Source organism: Rousettus aegyptiacus, unplaced genomic scaffold (genome assembly GCF_014176215.1).
Source record: "Rousettus aegyptiacus isolate mRouAeg1 unplaced genomic scaffold, mRouAeg1.p scaffold_m13_p_12, whole genome shotgun sequence".
Lineage (NCBI taxonomy): Eukaryota > Metazoa > Chordata > Mammalia > Chiroptera > Pteropodidae > Rousettus > Rousettus aegyptiacus.
In genome coordinates, this window is record NW_023416287.1 from 5,273,491 (window position 1) to 5,291,086 (window position 17,596).

Genomic DNA, 17,596 nt, shown 5'->3' on the forward strand with positions numbered 1-17,596 from the left:
CGTAAATAAAAATAAACTCCGTGGAGAAAGATGCTCAGTATCACACTGGGAAAATCTCTGAAATGGCTTAATAGTCTTCAGATTGTTCTTTAAAATATTAAATAGCCTCTGAAAGAATTTTAGTCTCCTTAACAGTAATCCTGCTATTTTTCACAGCTGGAAAAAATAAGCCTTTGTGGTTATGGTCCTTTGAATACAGACCGAGCCCAACACGAACTACCCTAATTTGTTTCTGAAAGAGGACTCTGCCAAGAGGAACGGAGAGGGATGCAGAGAACACACAGTGGGCAGGGAGGAAGAAGGGAGTTGGGGAGAGATTATTAATAGCCTCCATCGCTGAAGAGACCTCAGAGGGACTTAATAAAACCCTTAGTCTCACCTCGGCATGCAGTCACCTTTGCATAAATGCAGCTTAATATGCCTCAAAATGAACAGCAGAGAAAAGTCATAGACAAGCTTGAGATATTCCTCCTTTCTTTTTTTTTTTAAGAGGTTGAACTTTTTGCAATGATCTCTCTATAGCCCCAGTGTCTGTTTTCAGGATGCTAACCTAGGACCATTCACGATGAGAGCGCCTTCCGATTTGATCCCAACTCTCCTCCCAGGGCGAGCAAAGAAAGGGACGGGGAAGAAATGAATGTACCGTTGGTCCGCATTCGCCCGTGGCCAGTCAGCTTACAGCAGTGACACTTCAACTCACGTGTGCCTCGGCATTGCGAACTCGAGCCGTACCCCACAGGGTGTCTGATTCAGCAGATCTAGAACCCTTCTGCTAACAAGTTCCCAGGGGATGCTCCAGATGCTGCTCCCCGCCCCGCCCCTCGCCACCTCCCACCCGCCGTAGAACTGTTTTGAGGGTGGGTTTAAGGAGCCAAAGTTGTGAATTCAACCCCATCCAGCCCTGTCACTGATGCCACTGGCCACAGGGGGCATTAAAGGATGGAAACGAAGTGCTGAACATAACTCATTCCTCTACTGGGGGAAAACGTACAATAAAACAGTCGCCACTGAATGTCACCAATGGAAGGCTACCAATGGTTTAATCGTTCGTTCATCTATTTTACTTTTCTCCAGCTTTATTGAGAGGTAACTGGCATATTTCATTGTATGAGTTTCAGGTGTACAGCGTAAAGGTTTGATTTACATATATCGCAAAATGATAACCACACCTACGTTTAGTTAACGTGCACCTTCTCGGACAGACGCAGTAACAAGAAATGAAAGGGAAAAAAAATTCTCCTTGTAATGAGAACCTTGGTAATGACTCTCTTAACTACTTTCACATTTGTCATGTGACCACAGTAACTACAGTCACCTTGCTGTATATTACATGCCTGGTACTTACTTATCTTACAGCTGGAGGTTTGTACCTTTCGACCCCCCGTTCATGCATTGATTCATTCATTCAACGTGTTCAATGACTTTCTGGTTCCAACATTACTATTTTCATCGTCATTGATTTATCCCAGAATCATCTAACCTCAGGGTTTTGGACTTTTGTTGTTGTTATTGTTAGTTTTGGAGGTCAACACTTGTGTTTGTTTAACTAGACGCTGGGTACAGACCACATGGACATGGGAGATCTCACGAGTAATATGATTTCGGTTGGTCTTCCATTGGTCGTGATCCCAAATCTCAGTAACGAATGACTGCGTGGCCATCCATTTCAGACCTTCTTTCGCGTTCTCCATTTCGTTGTGCTCACGGTAGCTGAAAGGCCGTTGTCTGTTTGTTATTTTAGTCAGTGAAAGGGAATGGAGGGATCACCCACTCGGAAGAAATAAATGGGAAAGACTCCAGCAGCCAAGTAAGTGACCCGTGAACTCGGTTCGGTGGCGGGTTTAGCTGGTGTGTTCTCGCTTCTTTCCAGCCTCATTTCCAATGCAGTTCTAAACCACAGCCAATTCGTTGAACATCTGTAGGTTAAGCACCTACTTACTGTTCATTGGGCATGAACTTGGGCTCTACAGAGACGAGCACGAACAAGCCAGAACTCTGCAGCCAGTTCCTATTGCAAGGCTTTTTACGTTCCCTCTTCTTCACATGGGAAATTCCTTTTTTATCCTACAAGTCTTGACTGTAATGTCACTGGGCAGGAGGGACGGTGGGGGGGGGCGGAGTGGGGGGACTCAATTCAGCAAGTATTTCCAGAGCACCTCATCTGCACCCAGCGCTAGAATCGAACCTCTCACAATCTCTCAGAAAGCGTCAGCTCTGGATGTGTTAAACCAGGATGATCGGCACGCCCAGGACTTTTCCAGTTTTCAAACTGTAAGTCCCATGTCCTAGAACCCCCTCATTCGCAGACAAACCAAGATGACTGGTCCCCTTATGTTTGGCATTTCACATGGGCCAGACCGCGTCACACAGGTGTTCCAATTACTATCTAATTTAATCCCCCCAATGCCATGGGGTATGATTTTTTTATTACCCCCATCCAGGTAAGGATGCTGAGAGAGTAAACAATTTATTTCAGACCCCACAGCAAAGATGGGATGGAACTAGACCCACACCAGGTCCCTTTGACTCCAGATGTTAAGCCACTCACTCTATCTTAAAATCTGTGTGGCAAAGACAGTTCGTGGGGTGTGTAAATGGAGACACTGGTTTCTGGCCTTCTAAAGAGCATCATGGTGGGAGTATCTGGCTCATCCTAAGGCAAATATCTGCTTGGGGCCTTCTCTTAGAGTCAGACATCTATATCTCAGTATTCACTACAACTTTGGCAGCTGGGATGTTATTCAGGGCGTGTGGTGACAGAATGGCTTTGTGGGGCTCACTGGATGTCAAACGCTTCTTTCTCCGAGGAAGTCAGCCCCCCCAGGTGCTGCGACCTGGGGAGACCCTGCACCTGTGATTCTTCTCACGTGTTTCTAGGGGGTAGGCTTCATCCACCGGTGCAGAATGACAGTTCTCTGGTTGCTGCTTTCTCAATCAGACTGCCACTTGGTCATAAAATTTCTGGACCTGGGGACAGTACAAAACTTGATGAATCGGAAATGGTAAACGTGTCTCCAGGAGGTCGAATGTGGCCCTCAGGGGTACTTGGGTGGTAGTTATTTGCCGTGAATAGGGCTTTAAAACTTTCGAAGTCAACCTCTAAAAATGGACATATGTTGCATTTTAAAAATTCCATTTTAAATGTCCATTGGAAAACCAGCAGATCTGGCAGCGCTGGGGCTGTAATCCTGTCCACGATGGCTCGCCTGGGTCTGAGCGGCCGTTGCCTCGTTCGACGGGGCATTCCGTCCACCACGGCGCCCCCGGCCCCACGCTCCGACTTGTGTCCCCGACATCGAAAACAGCATCGCTGGAACTGCCGCTCTTCTGACACCAGAGAAACGGTCCGCTGTCCTTACGTTGGCTTCACGACCGGAGACACAAAGTCTCCACGCGATTTTTCGTTCTCTCTGTCTGGGCCCCAGAGGCATTGCAGTTCAAGTGAATCACGGGGAAAAGCTTTTCACTTTCTCATAGATTCTTTCATTGTGGTGAGCTGTAATTCGCCCAGCGTTTTCTAGAATTTTGGATTTTATAGGCTCGTCCCTCCAAATCGCAGGACCCGAGTATTATGCCGAACATTTTGCTTTAGCAAGAAAGGGTATAAGTTCGACACCAAAAAATAAAAATAATAATAATAAAAAAAAACAGTTGTTTTTTTAAAATCACTGTTTCATGAAGCAACGGGGAAGTTTCACGCCAGAAATCAAGACAGACATAAAGAAAATAGGCATCCCCAAGGAACGTGTCACATGCAGTCATAAGCAGAGAAGCTCTCTCGAAGGAGCCTGCACATGAGAGGACTTCAGGAACGGCTGGATCCAGGGGCACACACAGAGCCAGCAGTATGCGGCCTCCTCCTGCCTCTCTCTCTTCCTCTCTCAGCTCTGCTGTCCTCTGTGTCGGCTTCCTTTTCAAGCACTTTTTGTTGAAAATGACGGTGGCTCTGAAAACTCCAGGCTTTTATCTTCAAACCCAACGAAAAGAGAGCAGGACTCTCTCTCTCTCTCTCTCTCTCTCTCTCTCTCAGTCGTTTTAGCAAAGCCCTGAGCTCAGCTCGGTGTTGATCTGTTTGGTCATCCTGAACCAATCGTAGCAGCCCAGTCACGTGCAATGCTCTGATTGGCCAGGCCTGAGTCACATGCCCTTGTCCAGGTATGGACTTAGTTTGCCTAAATCCCAAGGAATACACAAGAGAAAAAAGAGGTTTCCCAAGGCAAACCCAGGTTCCCGTACCAGAGGAAGAAGGAATGCTTGCCGGGAAAGCATAGCATTAATTAACGAATTATCAGATAAATAAGCAAATGTCCCTAACTGTGACCTTGCACCATAATTAGGTATTGGTGCATTTTTCCTTTTCTTTCTTTCTTTTTTTTTTTTTTGTTTTGCCTAGGACTCACGAAAACGTAGACACCATCCAACATTTGCCCATCTCCGCTTTAACATATTTATTCCCCTGCCACTGAGAGGCGTCCCGCGGCCTCTAACATGCACTTTGTGTGACCTCTCTGTAGATATCGGACTCCACGGACAAGGCCCCCACGCCGCCGGAGCCGGAGCCGGCGGGAGCCGCCCAGAAGTGCAAAGAGGGCCCCTCGAAGGACAAGAAGGCCACAGCCGAGGTGGACAAGCAGAAGAGCAGCAAGCAGGACACCAGGGAACCGGCCCCGTGCGCGGAGCCGGCCGCGGCGGAGGCCACCTCGCCACCCAGCACGGACAAGCCCCAGAAGAGACCCGAGCGGGGGCGGCAGTCCCTCGGCGGCTTCTTCAAGGGCCTGGTGAGTGGACCCTTCACCTCTCCCTCCTGGGGTCTCCGGCCGGGGGCACGGTTCCCGCCTTCGAAGGGCACCGATTGGCCGGCCGGACATTTGTCAAACAGTATTTACTGATCACCTGCTGGGTGCCAGGCGCTGTGCTAGGTGGACGATGGCCTTGCTGTCTGGGGCTGGCGGTCAGGTTCAAGATTGACACGTGGGGCTGCAGAGTCTGGGAAGGGCCAGGAGGCAGAAGGCCGGCATGTGAGGGGCCCCTGAGGGCCAGGAGGTGGCCTGGCCTTGCGTTTGCGGGGAGCCTCCGGGAAGGCTTCTCAGAGGAGACGTGGGACCTCCAATTAGCTGCTGGTGGAAGGGGGTGACCAGGCGGGGGCCGATGACAGAGCGTGTCCCAGGCGGTGAGACAGAGGTTTGAAGGTATGCCAGAGAGGCAGCCCGGGGCTGAAGTCCGGCCCGGCTGGAGGAGAGAATGGAGCCAGGGACAGGTGGTGACAGGAAGCACTGATGCTCGCTGGTGGCCAAAGGGAGCCTCGAAGAATGTAAATCCGGGAAATTGCTCTAAGCTCAACCCCGGGGTCTGGGAATACAGGGGTGACTAAACTTTACCTCTTCCCTCCCAGAGAAGCTCGGGAGCCTATAGAGGCCGGACATTAAATAATTAATCATTCTTTTACGTTCATTTGCCCGTTTGGTCCTTCTTTGTCTCTTCTACACGGTTGGCTTTGGGAGGACAGTGACCCTCCCTGCCACAGGCAGATGTGCCGTCCTCCCTAGCGTGGTGACCAGGACATAGTAGACACTCCCTAATTGTTTGCTGAGTGGATGAATAGATAGATGCATGGTGTAGAATAGGACACTAGAAAATGTTTATTATAGTTGAGATCATGTGACTCCTGGCAAGCGAGGAGTACCTGCCGGGTCGTTACTCAGATGATAAATCAGCAAGGTGACCGAGCACAAACCAGGAGTCGGGACACGTGAAATCGGCCCTGGACCCAGGGAATGTGGCCGGAGCCAAGAGAGCCAGCCCGGCCGATAACGCCGATGCCCGTCGCAGGGCCAGGAAACCGAACCTAACCTCCACGTTGCACTCGAGACGGGGTGCTGCGCGGGGCACCCTGCCCCGGGCCTCCTTGGTCAGCCGTCATGTTCCGTCCCATGGCCTTCTGTAGGTTTTGGTGGCCTGATAGACGGAGGTAGGTGAGGGCAGTGGTTCCTCGGCCTGTGTTGGGTCTTTGGAGCGGTGTCTTACACTCCTAAGTTTAAAGTCTTGGGATAAATGTCTCACACTACTATCTGGTCTGTGTCCTTGAGTAAGAGCGTAGAACCTCAATTTAAGATAGTATTGAAGGTCACGATTTGAGGCTGTTCGCAAACGTGAAGCCATCTTGGTTCCCTCCGGTGAAAGGCCCTTCTCCAGTTCCAAAGAGGTGAAAAAGGAAAGAGAGTGAGCCTCGGCAGGGAGGATGTGTAAAGATGGGTCACCCTTCGGGAGGTGTCATTGGGGTATTTTTCTCCGTTCTCAGCTCTAGCTCCTTGGAGAGGACTGAGAACCCTCATCACACTTTCCTCGGTCAGTTTTAAGCCAACTACACATTCTTCTGCCCAAAGTTCCGGTCGAAACGTTACCTGCCACGCGGCGTGTGCTGGGTGGTGTATGGTACAGAGGGGGTTGTGTTCTGGAAGGGTCCCGAGCTTGTGGCCCTGGCGCCTCTCGTCCTTGGTGGCTCTTGGTTTCTTTTGCCAGAGGGTGTTCTCTGCGGATTCCTTGCCCACGACATCCGGGGATCTGGTGGGCTGGGTCTGACCAGTGGTTCCAAACTGGGGGAGATCTCAGACACAGGGGACATTTGGCGACGTCCAAAACAACTTTGATTGCCACGACTTTGGGGCATTGAGAGTAGAGACCCAGGAAGTCGCTAAATGTCCTGCAGTGAACAGGACAGCCCTCCATGAAGACGAGGGATCCAGCCCTAAGTGTCCATAGTGTCGAGGCTGGACCCGGGCTTTGCAAACTGAAACCCGTGGGCCAAATTGGCTCGCTGCGTGTTTTTGTAAATACAGTTTGGAACACAATCACGTACGTTCATTTACATATCATCTGTGGGGCCTTTCCTAGTAAAACAGCAGCCTGAGTCCAAGCCCTAGAAACTCGGAAGCTTGTTCCTGGGTTTGAACCCAGCTTTGCCACGTAATGGTTGTGTGATCTTGGACGAGTCACCTCTCTGCGTTTCAAGTATTGTGTCAATGGGGCGAATAGTACTGAGGTCACAGGGTTAGCCCGAAGATGAGAGGGGGTCCCTGGGATCGCGAGAGTTTCCTGGGCACAAAGCCTGGCTCGTTTTAATTCATCCGGAAGGAATTACTATTGTGTGAGCACTTCAGTCGGCCCCTCCCTAGGTTGTAAGGCACAGAGATGAGTAAGGCACTGTCCTGCGTGGAGGAGTTTGTGGTCCAATCGCCGCATCGGGTATTTACGATGCAATGTGAACGGGTGGCTGGGAATCGCGTAGCGCCAGAGACAGCAGCTCAGGACCCAGGCACGTGGGAGAAGCAGCCGGATCCGCCACTTACCAGTGGGGAGCTGGACCTTAGTGACTGGCCCGCACGGAGCCTCCTCCTCTGCCGTGCGAGTGAGAATGGGGTCAGCTTCACGGCGTGCGGTGAGGACCAGGTGTGAGTGAGCACAGCTGGAGGCCCCCAGGGCAAGGCACTGATCAGAGGTCACGATGTCCGACCGGGACGGAGCGGTCCTCCAACCCAGCTGCGGCTGACCCCTGAGCCCGGGCTTTCGATACACCACGTTGTCCCAGCCATGTTCGTGCTCCCAAAGACTGACACAGCACATTGCGTACAGTCTGTGCTTGATATATGTGCGTGCTATACTACGTATTAGCCTGTGCTCTACCGTATGCATGCTGCTACATCACATCACATGACACTGTGTGTGTATACCATACCATACATCCTTCGCCATAGTAGAGTCTGTCTGCCACCCTGCTCACACCGTACACTACTGCGTATACCACGCACTACACTACATTCACTACACCGTGCTACCCTATATATGAGGTATGCTATATGATATATCCTGCGGTGCCCTGTACTGTACTTACTACATACTATGCTATATTTACCATACTAGACCTCATTATATATGTATATATAATATACTATACAATATACACTAGTCTACATTCTACCATTTTATACCACGTTAGACTATACTCTATTATCTATATAAACTATATATTATACCACTCTGTACTGTATGAATAGTACTTTAGTATATATACTTCATGATATATACAGTAAAGTACACTATACTATAATTTATACTTTAGTGTACTGTATATACTATCTCGTATTATACTAGATTATATTTACTATATACTATACTATGTTTACTATGCTAGACTTTGCTATATATGTAGATCCGTGATATACTATGTAATATATACTATCCTATATTAAACTATCCTATACTACGTTACACTACACTATACTATCTGTATAAACTGTAGTTCTTTACTATAGTACTTTACATATACTATCTACACTATATATGTGCTGTACTATATGTACCATCTTGCATTACGTTATACTGTACTTACCATGCTGTGAAATAGGGCCGACGGTAACAGTACGCCCTGATACGTTCAGCAAGGTGGATGAATCCATTACGCTACCTGAATGCAGCTAGACTCAAAAGCTACAAGCCCTGTGATTCCATGATACCACATCCCGGAAAAGACAGCAGTCTAGGGATGGAGAACAGATCAGTGGCTGTCAGGGTCTGGGGGTGGGGGGTAGGGGGATTGAGTGCATAGGGGCACAAGGGGGATTTGGGGTGATCGAAGAGCCCTGTATTCTGATTTTGGTGGTGGTTACAGGACTATTTGTGTTGGTCAAAGATCATAGAACTGTACACAGGAAGGGTTAATTTTATTGTATGTAAATCATACTCGACAGCAAATGTAAACTAATAACAACAGGTATAATAGGACTCGACTCACAGAGTTTATTCGACTGCAGTCGGTCAGTGCAAAGGACCACCTACTATGTGCCAGGCACAGCAGACAACCGCAGAGCTTCCATTCCGGGGGAGACAGACAGTAGACAAATAGCTTCACCTCAGATGGTGACGCGCTTTGTCAGAAAATTAAACAGGGCAGTTAGAAAGTGATTAGAGAGGGTGACAGAAGTGACCCGTAATTGTCGAGCGCCCCCTACTCCCCAGGGACTACGTGCATGCGTTACAAGTACGAACTCCCTTTCTCTCAGAACGACTCCCTGAGACACGTCGATCACCCCCATTTCAAAGGTGAAGGAACCAAAGCACAGAGTTAAGCTACTTGTCGCAGGTTTCAGAGATCTGGAAAGTCATATATAACTGAGCACTGAACGGGGGTGCGTGATCAGAGACCGCTCTCTCATCCAGGATACCTGGTAGTGGTCACTGTGGACACGACAGACCTTCATTAGGCTACAATGTCTTTGTATTTTTCTCCAGGGACCAAAGCGGATGTTGGATGCTCAAGTGCAAACAGACCCTGTGTCCATCGGACCCGTTGGCAAACCCAAGTAAACAAATCGCCACAGTTCCCACCGAGTTCTCCTGACACCGAGATGCCTCCTCCCTACTCCATTTCCTCCCCTAAACCACTCCATGTATATATATTTTTTTTCTTCTGATGGCCATCAAATGAAATTCTGCCTACGAATTAAGCCTGAGCTGTTGTATATTGAGGTGTATTATTTACGTCTCTGGTCCAGTCTTTCCTGGTAAATAACTGTGAGGATGGTTTTTAGCAGGTTAACTGGTCAGGTCAGAAGAGCTGATGCTTGTGGGTTGGTGGGGGGTGGGGGAGGAAAAATACATTCTGGTTAAGTTATGAAAAATGACAGAAACAAGTAAGCTGCAGGAGAGAAATGCCCGCTGGAAGGAATTAGGCATTGCAGTAAATACAGGCTCATCCTCCCAGCTCTTAAGAGGAAAGACGAAAATCCGTTGGTTTAACTTCGCAGTTCTAGGAGGGAGGGCACAGGCCCTGTGTTGGCAGGATGCCAATTTCCTGGCATGGAAACAAAATGGATAAGAGTTGTTTTTCAAATGGGGTCCTTGAGCGTTATTGACGAGAAGGATAAGACTGACTGGAGAGGGCTTGAAACAATTTGGGAAAACAATTGCTTTTCGAGGAGGCTCCCGTGACCAGGGCAAGGATTACAACTTACAAAACAAAACAGAACAAATAAATGAAGTTGCGAGTTTATTTTGCAACACCAGGGGGCGCCCAGGGCTCCATTTGCATCCCGCATCCTGCACCCCTAACAAAGACCTGGTCCCGGCAATCTCACATTATTAACGTTTCTCAGATGGCGGAGGGGCGGGCTTCATCTGTTCTGTCTGACACTTATCTCAAGTCTGTCTGTAACTTCCTAATGTTCCCAGGATGCATTCTCATAAAGCCCTCCCCATGACCCCAGTTAATAAAAATTTACAGATTTTGCAAATATCTGAGTTTTCCTTAATACGTGTACAGAGCAGTAAATAGGACCATGATGAGTCTATTAAGATGTAATTCAAAAGTAGCAGATGATCGGCTGATATCATGTACACTGTATCTTTCTTTTTCTGATTTAATAAAAAAAATACATTTCCACCTAAAGCATCTTTTAATTTTCCACTTTAAAAGCAGTTTTCTCATCCTCTGTGTCTGAGATGCCTTGCTTTTCCCCAGGGCTTTTCCTCTGGCTTGTCTTCTCTCTCAGATCCTCCTAGACGTCCTTGTACACGGGCACACACACGCACCCGCGCACACACACACACACACATCTGAATATACAAACACACGCGTGTAAAAGTGCCGTCTCATGCCGGGCTTGCCTAGGGCAGAGCCTGAGACAGGGATTCGGATGCATGGGACATACTGAGAGAGGGCCCCCCGGGGAAAGGGAGGACGAGTCGGGCAGGTCAGGGCGGGAGCTGAGGAAGGACTGGACTCAGCTGCAGTGGACGTTCTTGATCTGCAGGGGGCTCTGCAGCGTGCATCGCACCACGCAGTGCTGCCTGGAGGAGAGGGAGCCTGCCTTCGGACCCTTGTTGGTGTCAGGGGCCCCCTGGGGGGCGGTGGGAAGGGCAAACAGCTCCCATTGCTCTGAGAAGCCGGGACCCCTTAGCAGCCGGAGGAGGAGTGTTTGGGTAGTGTCCGCTACGGGTACACACTTCCAGATTCAGTATGTATGTATGCCACACAGGCGCACATTCACGCATGCAAACATGAATGCACGGACATGTTCACACAAACATAGATTGCACACAGGAACAGATAAATGCACCTACACGTTCATACTGACACTCATACAAGCAGACGCATGTAGCTAACGCCGATCCACACATACACACCGGCTCATACAAATCCATCACATGTGTGATCCACCACACACTAATTGGAAATAGAATTAAATATACTCTCCTAGGTCTGCACTTTAGACAAATAAAACCATGGCTTCAGCAACAAGGCTTTTAGAAAATGCATTTGCGGGGCGGCAGGACGATATCTCTAAAAATGTCAGGTTACGGGGGTCCTTTGCTGCTGGGGTCCTCCAGCTACCAGCCTTGACGGGCTGAGTGCTGGGTTTCAGATAAAGCCCAGAGGTCTTTTCCTTGCAGCTGAGTTAGCTTCTTCAGACCTGCCCAAACCTGGAGATTACTCAGTGCCTGTGACTCACCCAGTTAAGAATGACCTCATGCCACTTCGTGTCCGAATGTTTAACTTGGCACAAATCAGGAAAAAGCCCTTTGGGGAAGCCCACGGTGGGGGTGACGTTCCCTCTGCCATCTCAGTCAGAGAGTCCAAAAGTCAATTCAAGAAGACAAAACAGCTGGTTATTCTTCTGTCTCCAAACACCAGGGGATTTGCCAGGTGCGACCTTTGGTGAGCTCCGGGCCACACCAGTCCATTGCGAAAGGTGACAGTATCATTTGCAAGTTTCACCTCACTGGGCACAGGGGGTTTTTGCCCTGCTGAGAAACGTGACCAGGCAGGACGGGCTGACTAATGCAGAAGGCGCCCCCCCCCAGCCCCCACCTCCGCAGAAAAAAAGAAGTTAAAAAAAATTTTTTTTTAAAGAGGTGTTTTGCTGAGAATTTCCCTGCAAAGCATGCCAACGGTTTCTGTAACTGGCTTCCCAACCCCTTGGCAAAAAAAAAAAAAAAAGAGAGAGAGAGAGCCATTTTTTAATGAAATTGCTTGTTTTTTAAAGGCGAGAAAATTTAAGCCAGAACAGACTCGAAAAACGACTTATTTGGGGGATTCTAAATCCAGTTGTAGCCTAAGGAGCAAGTTAAAATTCCATTTTTGAGATTTGTGTGGTTTTGGATTTATGGGGTTTTGGGCGCTTTTTTTTTGAGTTGCGACCCTATTCCTGAGCATGTACAATAAATACTAATTTCCATGGCTCCTGCTGAGCTAGAGTGAAAAAGAGCAGAAACTCCCCCAAGTGAGCTCCAGAAAGCTCTTGGAATCACAGTTCCTCAAAACATGGAGCCCAGAGCTGCCACTCAAACAGCAAAGCTGCACTCAGCACGCATTTAAAAAAAAACACCTCGAAACTGAAAGAAAAATTAAGACCGGGGGGGAGGGGCAAAGGCGCCTTTTAAAAATGTGCGTACTCATTTATGTATTTACTTATTTGTTTTTAGGTGCACAGGGAAGTATGTCTTCTCCAATGTCAAGAAGAAGTGGCCTTTCCCAAGAATTGAGCTATTGAGCTGAAATGGCTATCCCACTGAGAAAACAAAAGACACACACAAAACTCCACTTTCCAGGTCCGGCCAGCAAAGGTGACTTTTGACTGATACGCATACGAGAGTTCATTCAAACAGCACAGTTGTTCTCAGCAGCTCTTGCTTAGGTCCCTCGTGAATTCAATCCTTTGGGGTAAGGGGGCAGACACATCCCCCCGAAAATGCCAAAAGTGAAGTTCCTGTATTTTTGTTGTACCCCCTGCTCTTTAAAAAATTATCAGGGATTTAAACACACACACACACACACACACACACACACACACACACACTGTAGCTAGATTGTCCTTGTTTGTTTGCAAACAGTCTGGATTTAAATTAGATTCCAAGAGGCTAGAATCGTCTGCTGACTCTTTAAAGGATTCCTGCTGGCTGCTTCTCAAAGAGCCTGGAAAGGAGATTTCTACACACTGGAGCCGACAAATGTTATTTCAAACGTCAAACGATCCCAAATTAAGCTTTAAAAAAAAAAAACGCAATCGGCTAGCCTAACTCCCTTGAAGAGCAGGAAAGGAAAACGATTTTAATTATTAACTCACCCAAGTTGCAAACGCAGAGAATGCGCTTTGCAGAAACGTGAGACGATGAGGGTTCACGTCAACCACCCTCTCAATGTCCCTTTTTAAGTCTTTTTAGAAAGCCGTTCCCACGGCGAGTAGAATCAGACTTCTCTGCAGTCTAGATCTTGTTCGCCCTATCAGCTAAAATAAAACAGCCTTGTCCCGCTGGAAAGTACAGGCTCCATTAGGAAGAAAATAAATTATTTACTGAACAGCAACTTCTGTACATTTGTAATTCAGACCTTTAGTGCTGGCCTGAAGCGGGTCAAGATCCAACCCTCTGCATAAATTGGCTTTCTGGGGACTTTAACCCTTTCACCCCTCTTTCCCTTCCCCAGAAAGCCACTCATTCGAGCCTCGCCATCCTTTGGCTCTTTAACCAGCCACAGCAGATTTCTGCGCCATACAACAGCGCAGAAATAAGGGTAATACTGATAAAGGCTTATGTTATCGCATTTCGCAGTTTCTAGAATGCGTTTTGAATGCATTATCTAATGTAAAGCTGTATACCCCTAACCGAACTTAACTGCTTCCTTTATGACCTCTCATGATGAGGGGACTGGCGTGCCCCTGTATGGCTTCGCTCCCACAAAGGACCACTCCTTGACAAAATGGCCCCAGCCGCGTTTCTGACAAGGCTGGCCGTCGAAGGCGCTCCTTGCTTACGATTTACTCTCACGAAGGACGTTTTTGTTTAAATCTGGCCACCTGGGGGCGTTCCAAGACCTGGGGTCCTACAGCCTCTAGCCCGGCCCTTTCTCTGATTACCTAAGCGGGAGATTGGGCCAAGACAGCTCTTAAAGGAAGTTTTTGTTGATTAACTTCTAGACAGCGATCGAGTTTAATAAGGAGAACAAGAACGAGGGGGCCAAACCGGGGATACCCTCTCTCCCTCCATGCTCACAGCGGCTTCACAGAGTCGGCTCTATTATTACCTGATTGTTTAGGAAGGAAACTGGGAGTTTAAGTCACTTGTCGTTTAGTTGACTGTGGAGATCTGAGAGGTAAGGCCACTTTGCGGAGCATGATGAGCTGGTCAGCAAGACTTAAGTGCTTAGCAAGGACACCAGCTTAAATTTTTGCGGCCACATCACCCTTCCTTAAGCTTCTTCCAAGACCGAGCTGATAGGAATGGAAAAACAAACCAACCAACTTGATCTTTGTTTGGGGAGGCTAAGAATCACAGGCGGCCTGGACACAGTAGATACTCAATGAATATCAGCTGAATGGATAAGGTGATAGATAAATCGTTTATGGCCACATCCGCTAGGAAGCGAGTTACCTGTAGTGCGAGTCTGATCACTTGAACCGGGCATCTCCCCATCCCCAGGTGGCCAGCCCAGCTGTTCTCGAACTACAGTTCCATAACAATCAGTATCAGCATCACCTGAGAACTAGGTAGAAATGCAAAATCTTGGGCCCTGATACAGACCCACCAGATTAAAAACTCTTAGGGTGGGGCCCAGCAAGCGGTATTTTAGCGAGTCCTCCAGGTGGTTCTGACTCACGAGAAAATTTAAAAACCACTGGTATCGGTAGAGCGACCGCCTCGCTGAGCATCAACTACAAAAGGTCAGCCCTGAGGATGCAAAGACGGCAACTAACAGCAGACCCGGCAGTGTGCCGGGTGCTGCATGTCACCTAAATTATCTTGTTTTCTGCCCATTTTACAGATGAGGAAACTAAGGCTCAGAGAGGGAAAGCGACTTTGCCCCAAAGGCACGGATGGCAGAGCTGAGGTTGAAATCCAAGCTAAGCTCTTACAGATGTGTTCATGTTTTTGGTGGGAGAGACAGGAAGGCAAAAAGACAATAATGCTATAATGTAAGAGAGGCGAATGCAGGGAGCGGTGAGCCTCACAGGACGGCACAGGGGATGGACTTTGGCTGTTCGAGGAGGCGACAGTTGAGCTGACTCACAAAGAATGAATGAGAGTTTGCCAAAGGGGTTCTTGGCAGGAGAGGAATGCAAAGGCAAGTCGTTTAGCATGGCTGGAGTGAGGCCGCAGGGCAGGTAGATGAGTGGTGGAGGCCGGGCGGAGACTGGAGCCCATAGTAAGAAGTATAAACATTTTCCCGAGGGCAATAGGGAGCCATGGGAGAGATGGGAGCAGGAGCGTGACAGTCAGATTTGTATTCTGGTTGCAGGTAGGATTTGATACTGACTCAACTCAGCTCATATTCATCAAGTGACCTGAACTACCTACTAGATATGACAAAGCGTAATCGTTTTTTAAGCCTCTTTAAAGAGGTTTACATAAAGTTACGTGACTTCTCAATGGCTTTGGCCCTTAAAAGGATCCTTAAATGCTCGTTTCCGAGGGGTCACAAATGTGGATTTGGTATTTGGCTCCATCCACTCAGATGATTCACACTCATGACCCAGGACTTGTAAGATCTTGAGCAATATGCTTCGTTTCTCAGAGCTTCAGTTTGCTCCTCTGTAGAATGGGAATAATATTGGTACTTGTCTCAGAGAGTCACTATGATGAGAGTCACAAGTGCCCACTAAACTTCACTGATGAGATACAGGCGACATCTGCCCAAGGTAGAAGGCACGTATTTCCTGTCATGGGCCGAAAGACTACACAATCTCCGAAACACTCTTAAACTGTGTCTCGGTCTCTCCCCATCCTGGTAACCAGTTGGTTGGCTGGCTCATCCAGAGGAAGAGAAAAGAGGGAGGAGAGAAGAAAAAAAATGTTGGTTCCCCCTGGTGCCCACCCCTTTTCAAGTAAAGCTGAATTTCTAAGAAGGAGACTGACTGCCTTTGGCTTTTCTTGGTTGTATCTATTTATAATATTAGCCGGGTTGCCATAGTAGCAGATGCTGTGGATACCCGCCCCATTTCTCTTCAGCCCACCTCTGAGTTCATCTGCAGCGCTAAGAGCTTCTCACCTCAAAGTCCCTCCAGTTATTTGCTTCCTTTCTTGGTGGCTTCGAGAACTTGTACAGCCCATATGCAGGACGTTCTGGAAATGCCTGGAATTTTATGCCCCGGGGCGATCCCCAATGAAAGATGAAGATGCCAGGTAAATGTCTCAGTTTCCCCATATCTCACTGGGACAATTTTGAGGGGTTTCCTACATGTCGCCACAAGGGTCTCCAGCAAGACAGAAACTCCAGCTGCCCATAGCAATAACAGACTCATGGACACGCTCTCCCTCGAATGTACTTCCGGGCTCACTTCCCCAATAAACGACCTGCATCTGCGTTCTGATCTCAGGGTCTGTTTCTAAGGCACAAATGTCCGTGTCTTGCTGAGGCAGAAGAACCCGGCTCAGGCCAAGGAGTTGAATGGGGGGAAATTCGCAGGGGCCCTCGTTTGAAAGGTGCTGGAAGAGCTGACAAGGCAGGCGTGTGACGAGGAAGCCATGCAGAGATGAGACACAGAAGGAAGCCACAGCCACCATTAGGGCCAGGCAGACGAGGAAGAAACAGCAGAGCCAGGGAACCCGCTGCCCTGTGAGACTCGCCGTGCGGGGCCGGGGCCAGAGGGGCCTCTCCTGACGAAGCGCTGCCTCTCTGCTAACGAGAGGATGCGGGGAACATCCTGCTGCCAGAGCCTTCCCTGGCTGAACCTAACCAGAAGCCAGTCGGCAAAGGGCACCTGGGTAATGCAGTTTGGAGGAAAATGTGGAAAGAGGAGCTAAGAGCAGATAGGCAGATGCCTGGCGCATTCTGAAGCCCGCTTCGAGAGAAAAGGAAATCGGGGGGCTCCTTGAGGAGGGTCCCACCCCTACCCTGGGGCCAAACAAATGAGCATGTATGTCATGGTACCAGCGACAACATTGTCACCTCCTGGATCTTCAGAACAGAGTCGTGAAGAAGACAGGCTCTCGGTTGAAGGGGCCTTGGCTGGAATCCCAAATCACTTAACATCTTCAGGCTTTGCTGTTACATCCATGAAACGGAGATGGTCGCGGCATCCACCGCCCGGGGTTGCTATGGAGACTTAATGATATGTTCCACACGAGGTGGTTAGCACCGTGCCGGGCACACAGTAAGTGCCTAATAAATGTTCACGCTTATCGGAACATTTGGAGATTGAACTGCTGCTCTTTGACTAGCTGGCGGCCCATGAAAATTCCTGTTCAGACTTGTGTCTTCTCCTCTCCACCACCCAAACCCCCAACTTCGATGTGTAGAACCTGCCTTCGGGGGAAAAAAAAAAATTCTTTCCACTTCCACAGAAGTTCTGCCAGAGGAGAAGGAGGAACAGCCTTCTCCTCCCTTCTTGGCTCCCAACCCTCTCTCCACGGCTCCCACCCCCGCCCTCTTCTGGCCGGCCAGGGTGGTTCGCAAGTAGCTTAGCAGTTTTGAGGATACAAAAACAGGAAATTATGCACCACCAGTCCTGACTAAGGCTAAAAACTCATGTGCAAACCCTTCATCATACAGATTTCTTCAGCTCTCAAAATCCAGGGCCTTGAAGAATCAGGTCCCCTCGCCAAGATT

The 17,596-nt window shown here is 48.7% G+C and overlaps 1 protein-coding gene across 5 annotated transcripts in view; it reads left to right on the top strand.

Moving 5' to 3' along the window:
• BCAS1 (brain enriched myelin associated protein 1) overlaps nt 1-12,817 on the top strand; it is a 77,507-nt gene extending 64,690 nt beyond the window's left edge. For 2 of the 5 annotated variants that reach the window (XM_016120828.2, XM_016120827.2), the window contains 4 exons: nt 1,742-1,807; nt 4,515-4,778; nt 9,286-9,356; nt 12,478-12,817. In XM_016120828.2, coding sequence (XP_015976314.2) covers nt 1,742-1,807; nt 4,515-4,778; nt 9,286-9,356; nt 12,478-12,550 — 474 coding nt within the window. In that variant the 3' untranslated portion in view covers nt 12,551-12,817. Of the gene's footprint in view, nt 1-1,741; nt 1,808-4,514; nt 4,779-9,285; nt 10,692-12,477 lie in introns of those variants that run through there. The other 3 variants (XM_036229258.1, XM_036229259.1, XM_036229260.1) reach the window with 3 other exon arrangements.
• Nucleotides 12,818-17,596: the final 4,779 nt, after the last annotated feature.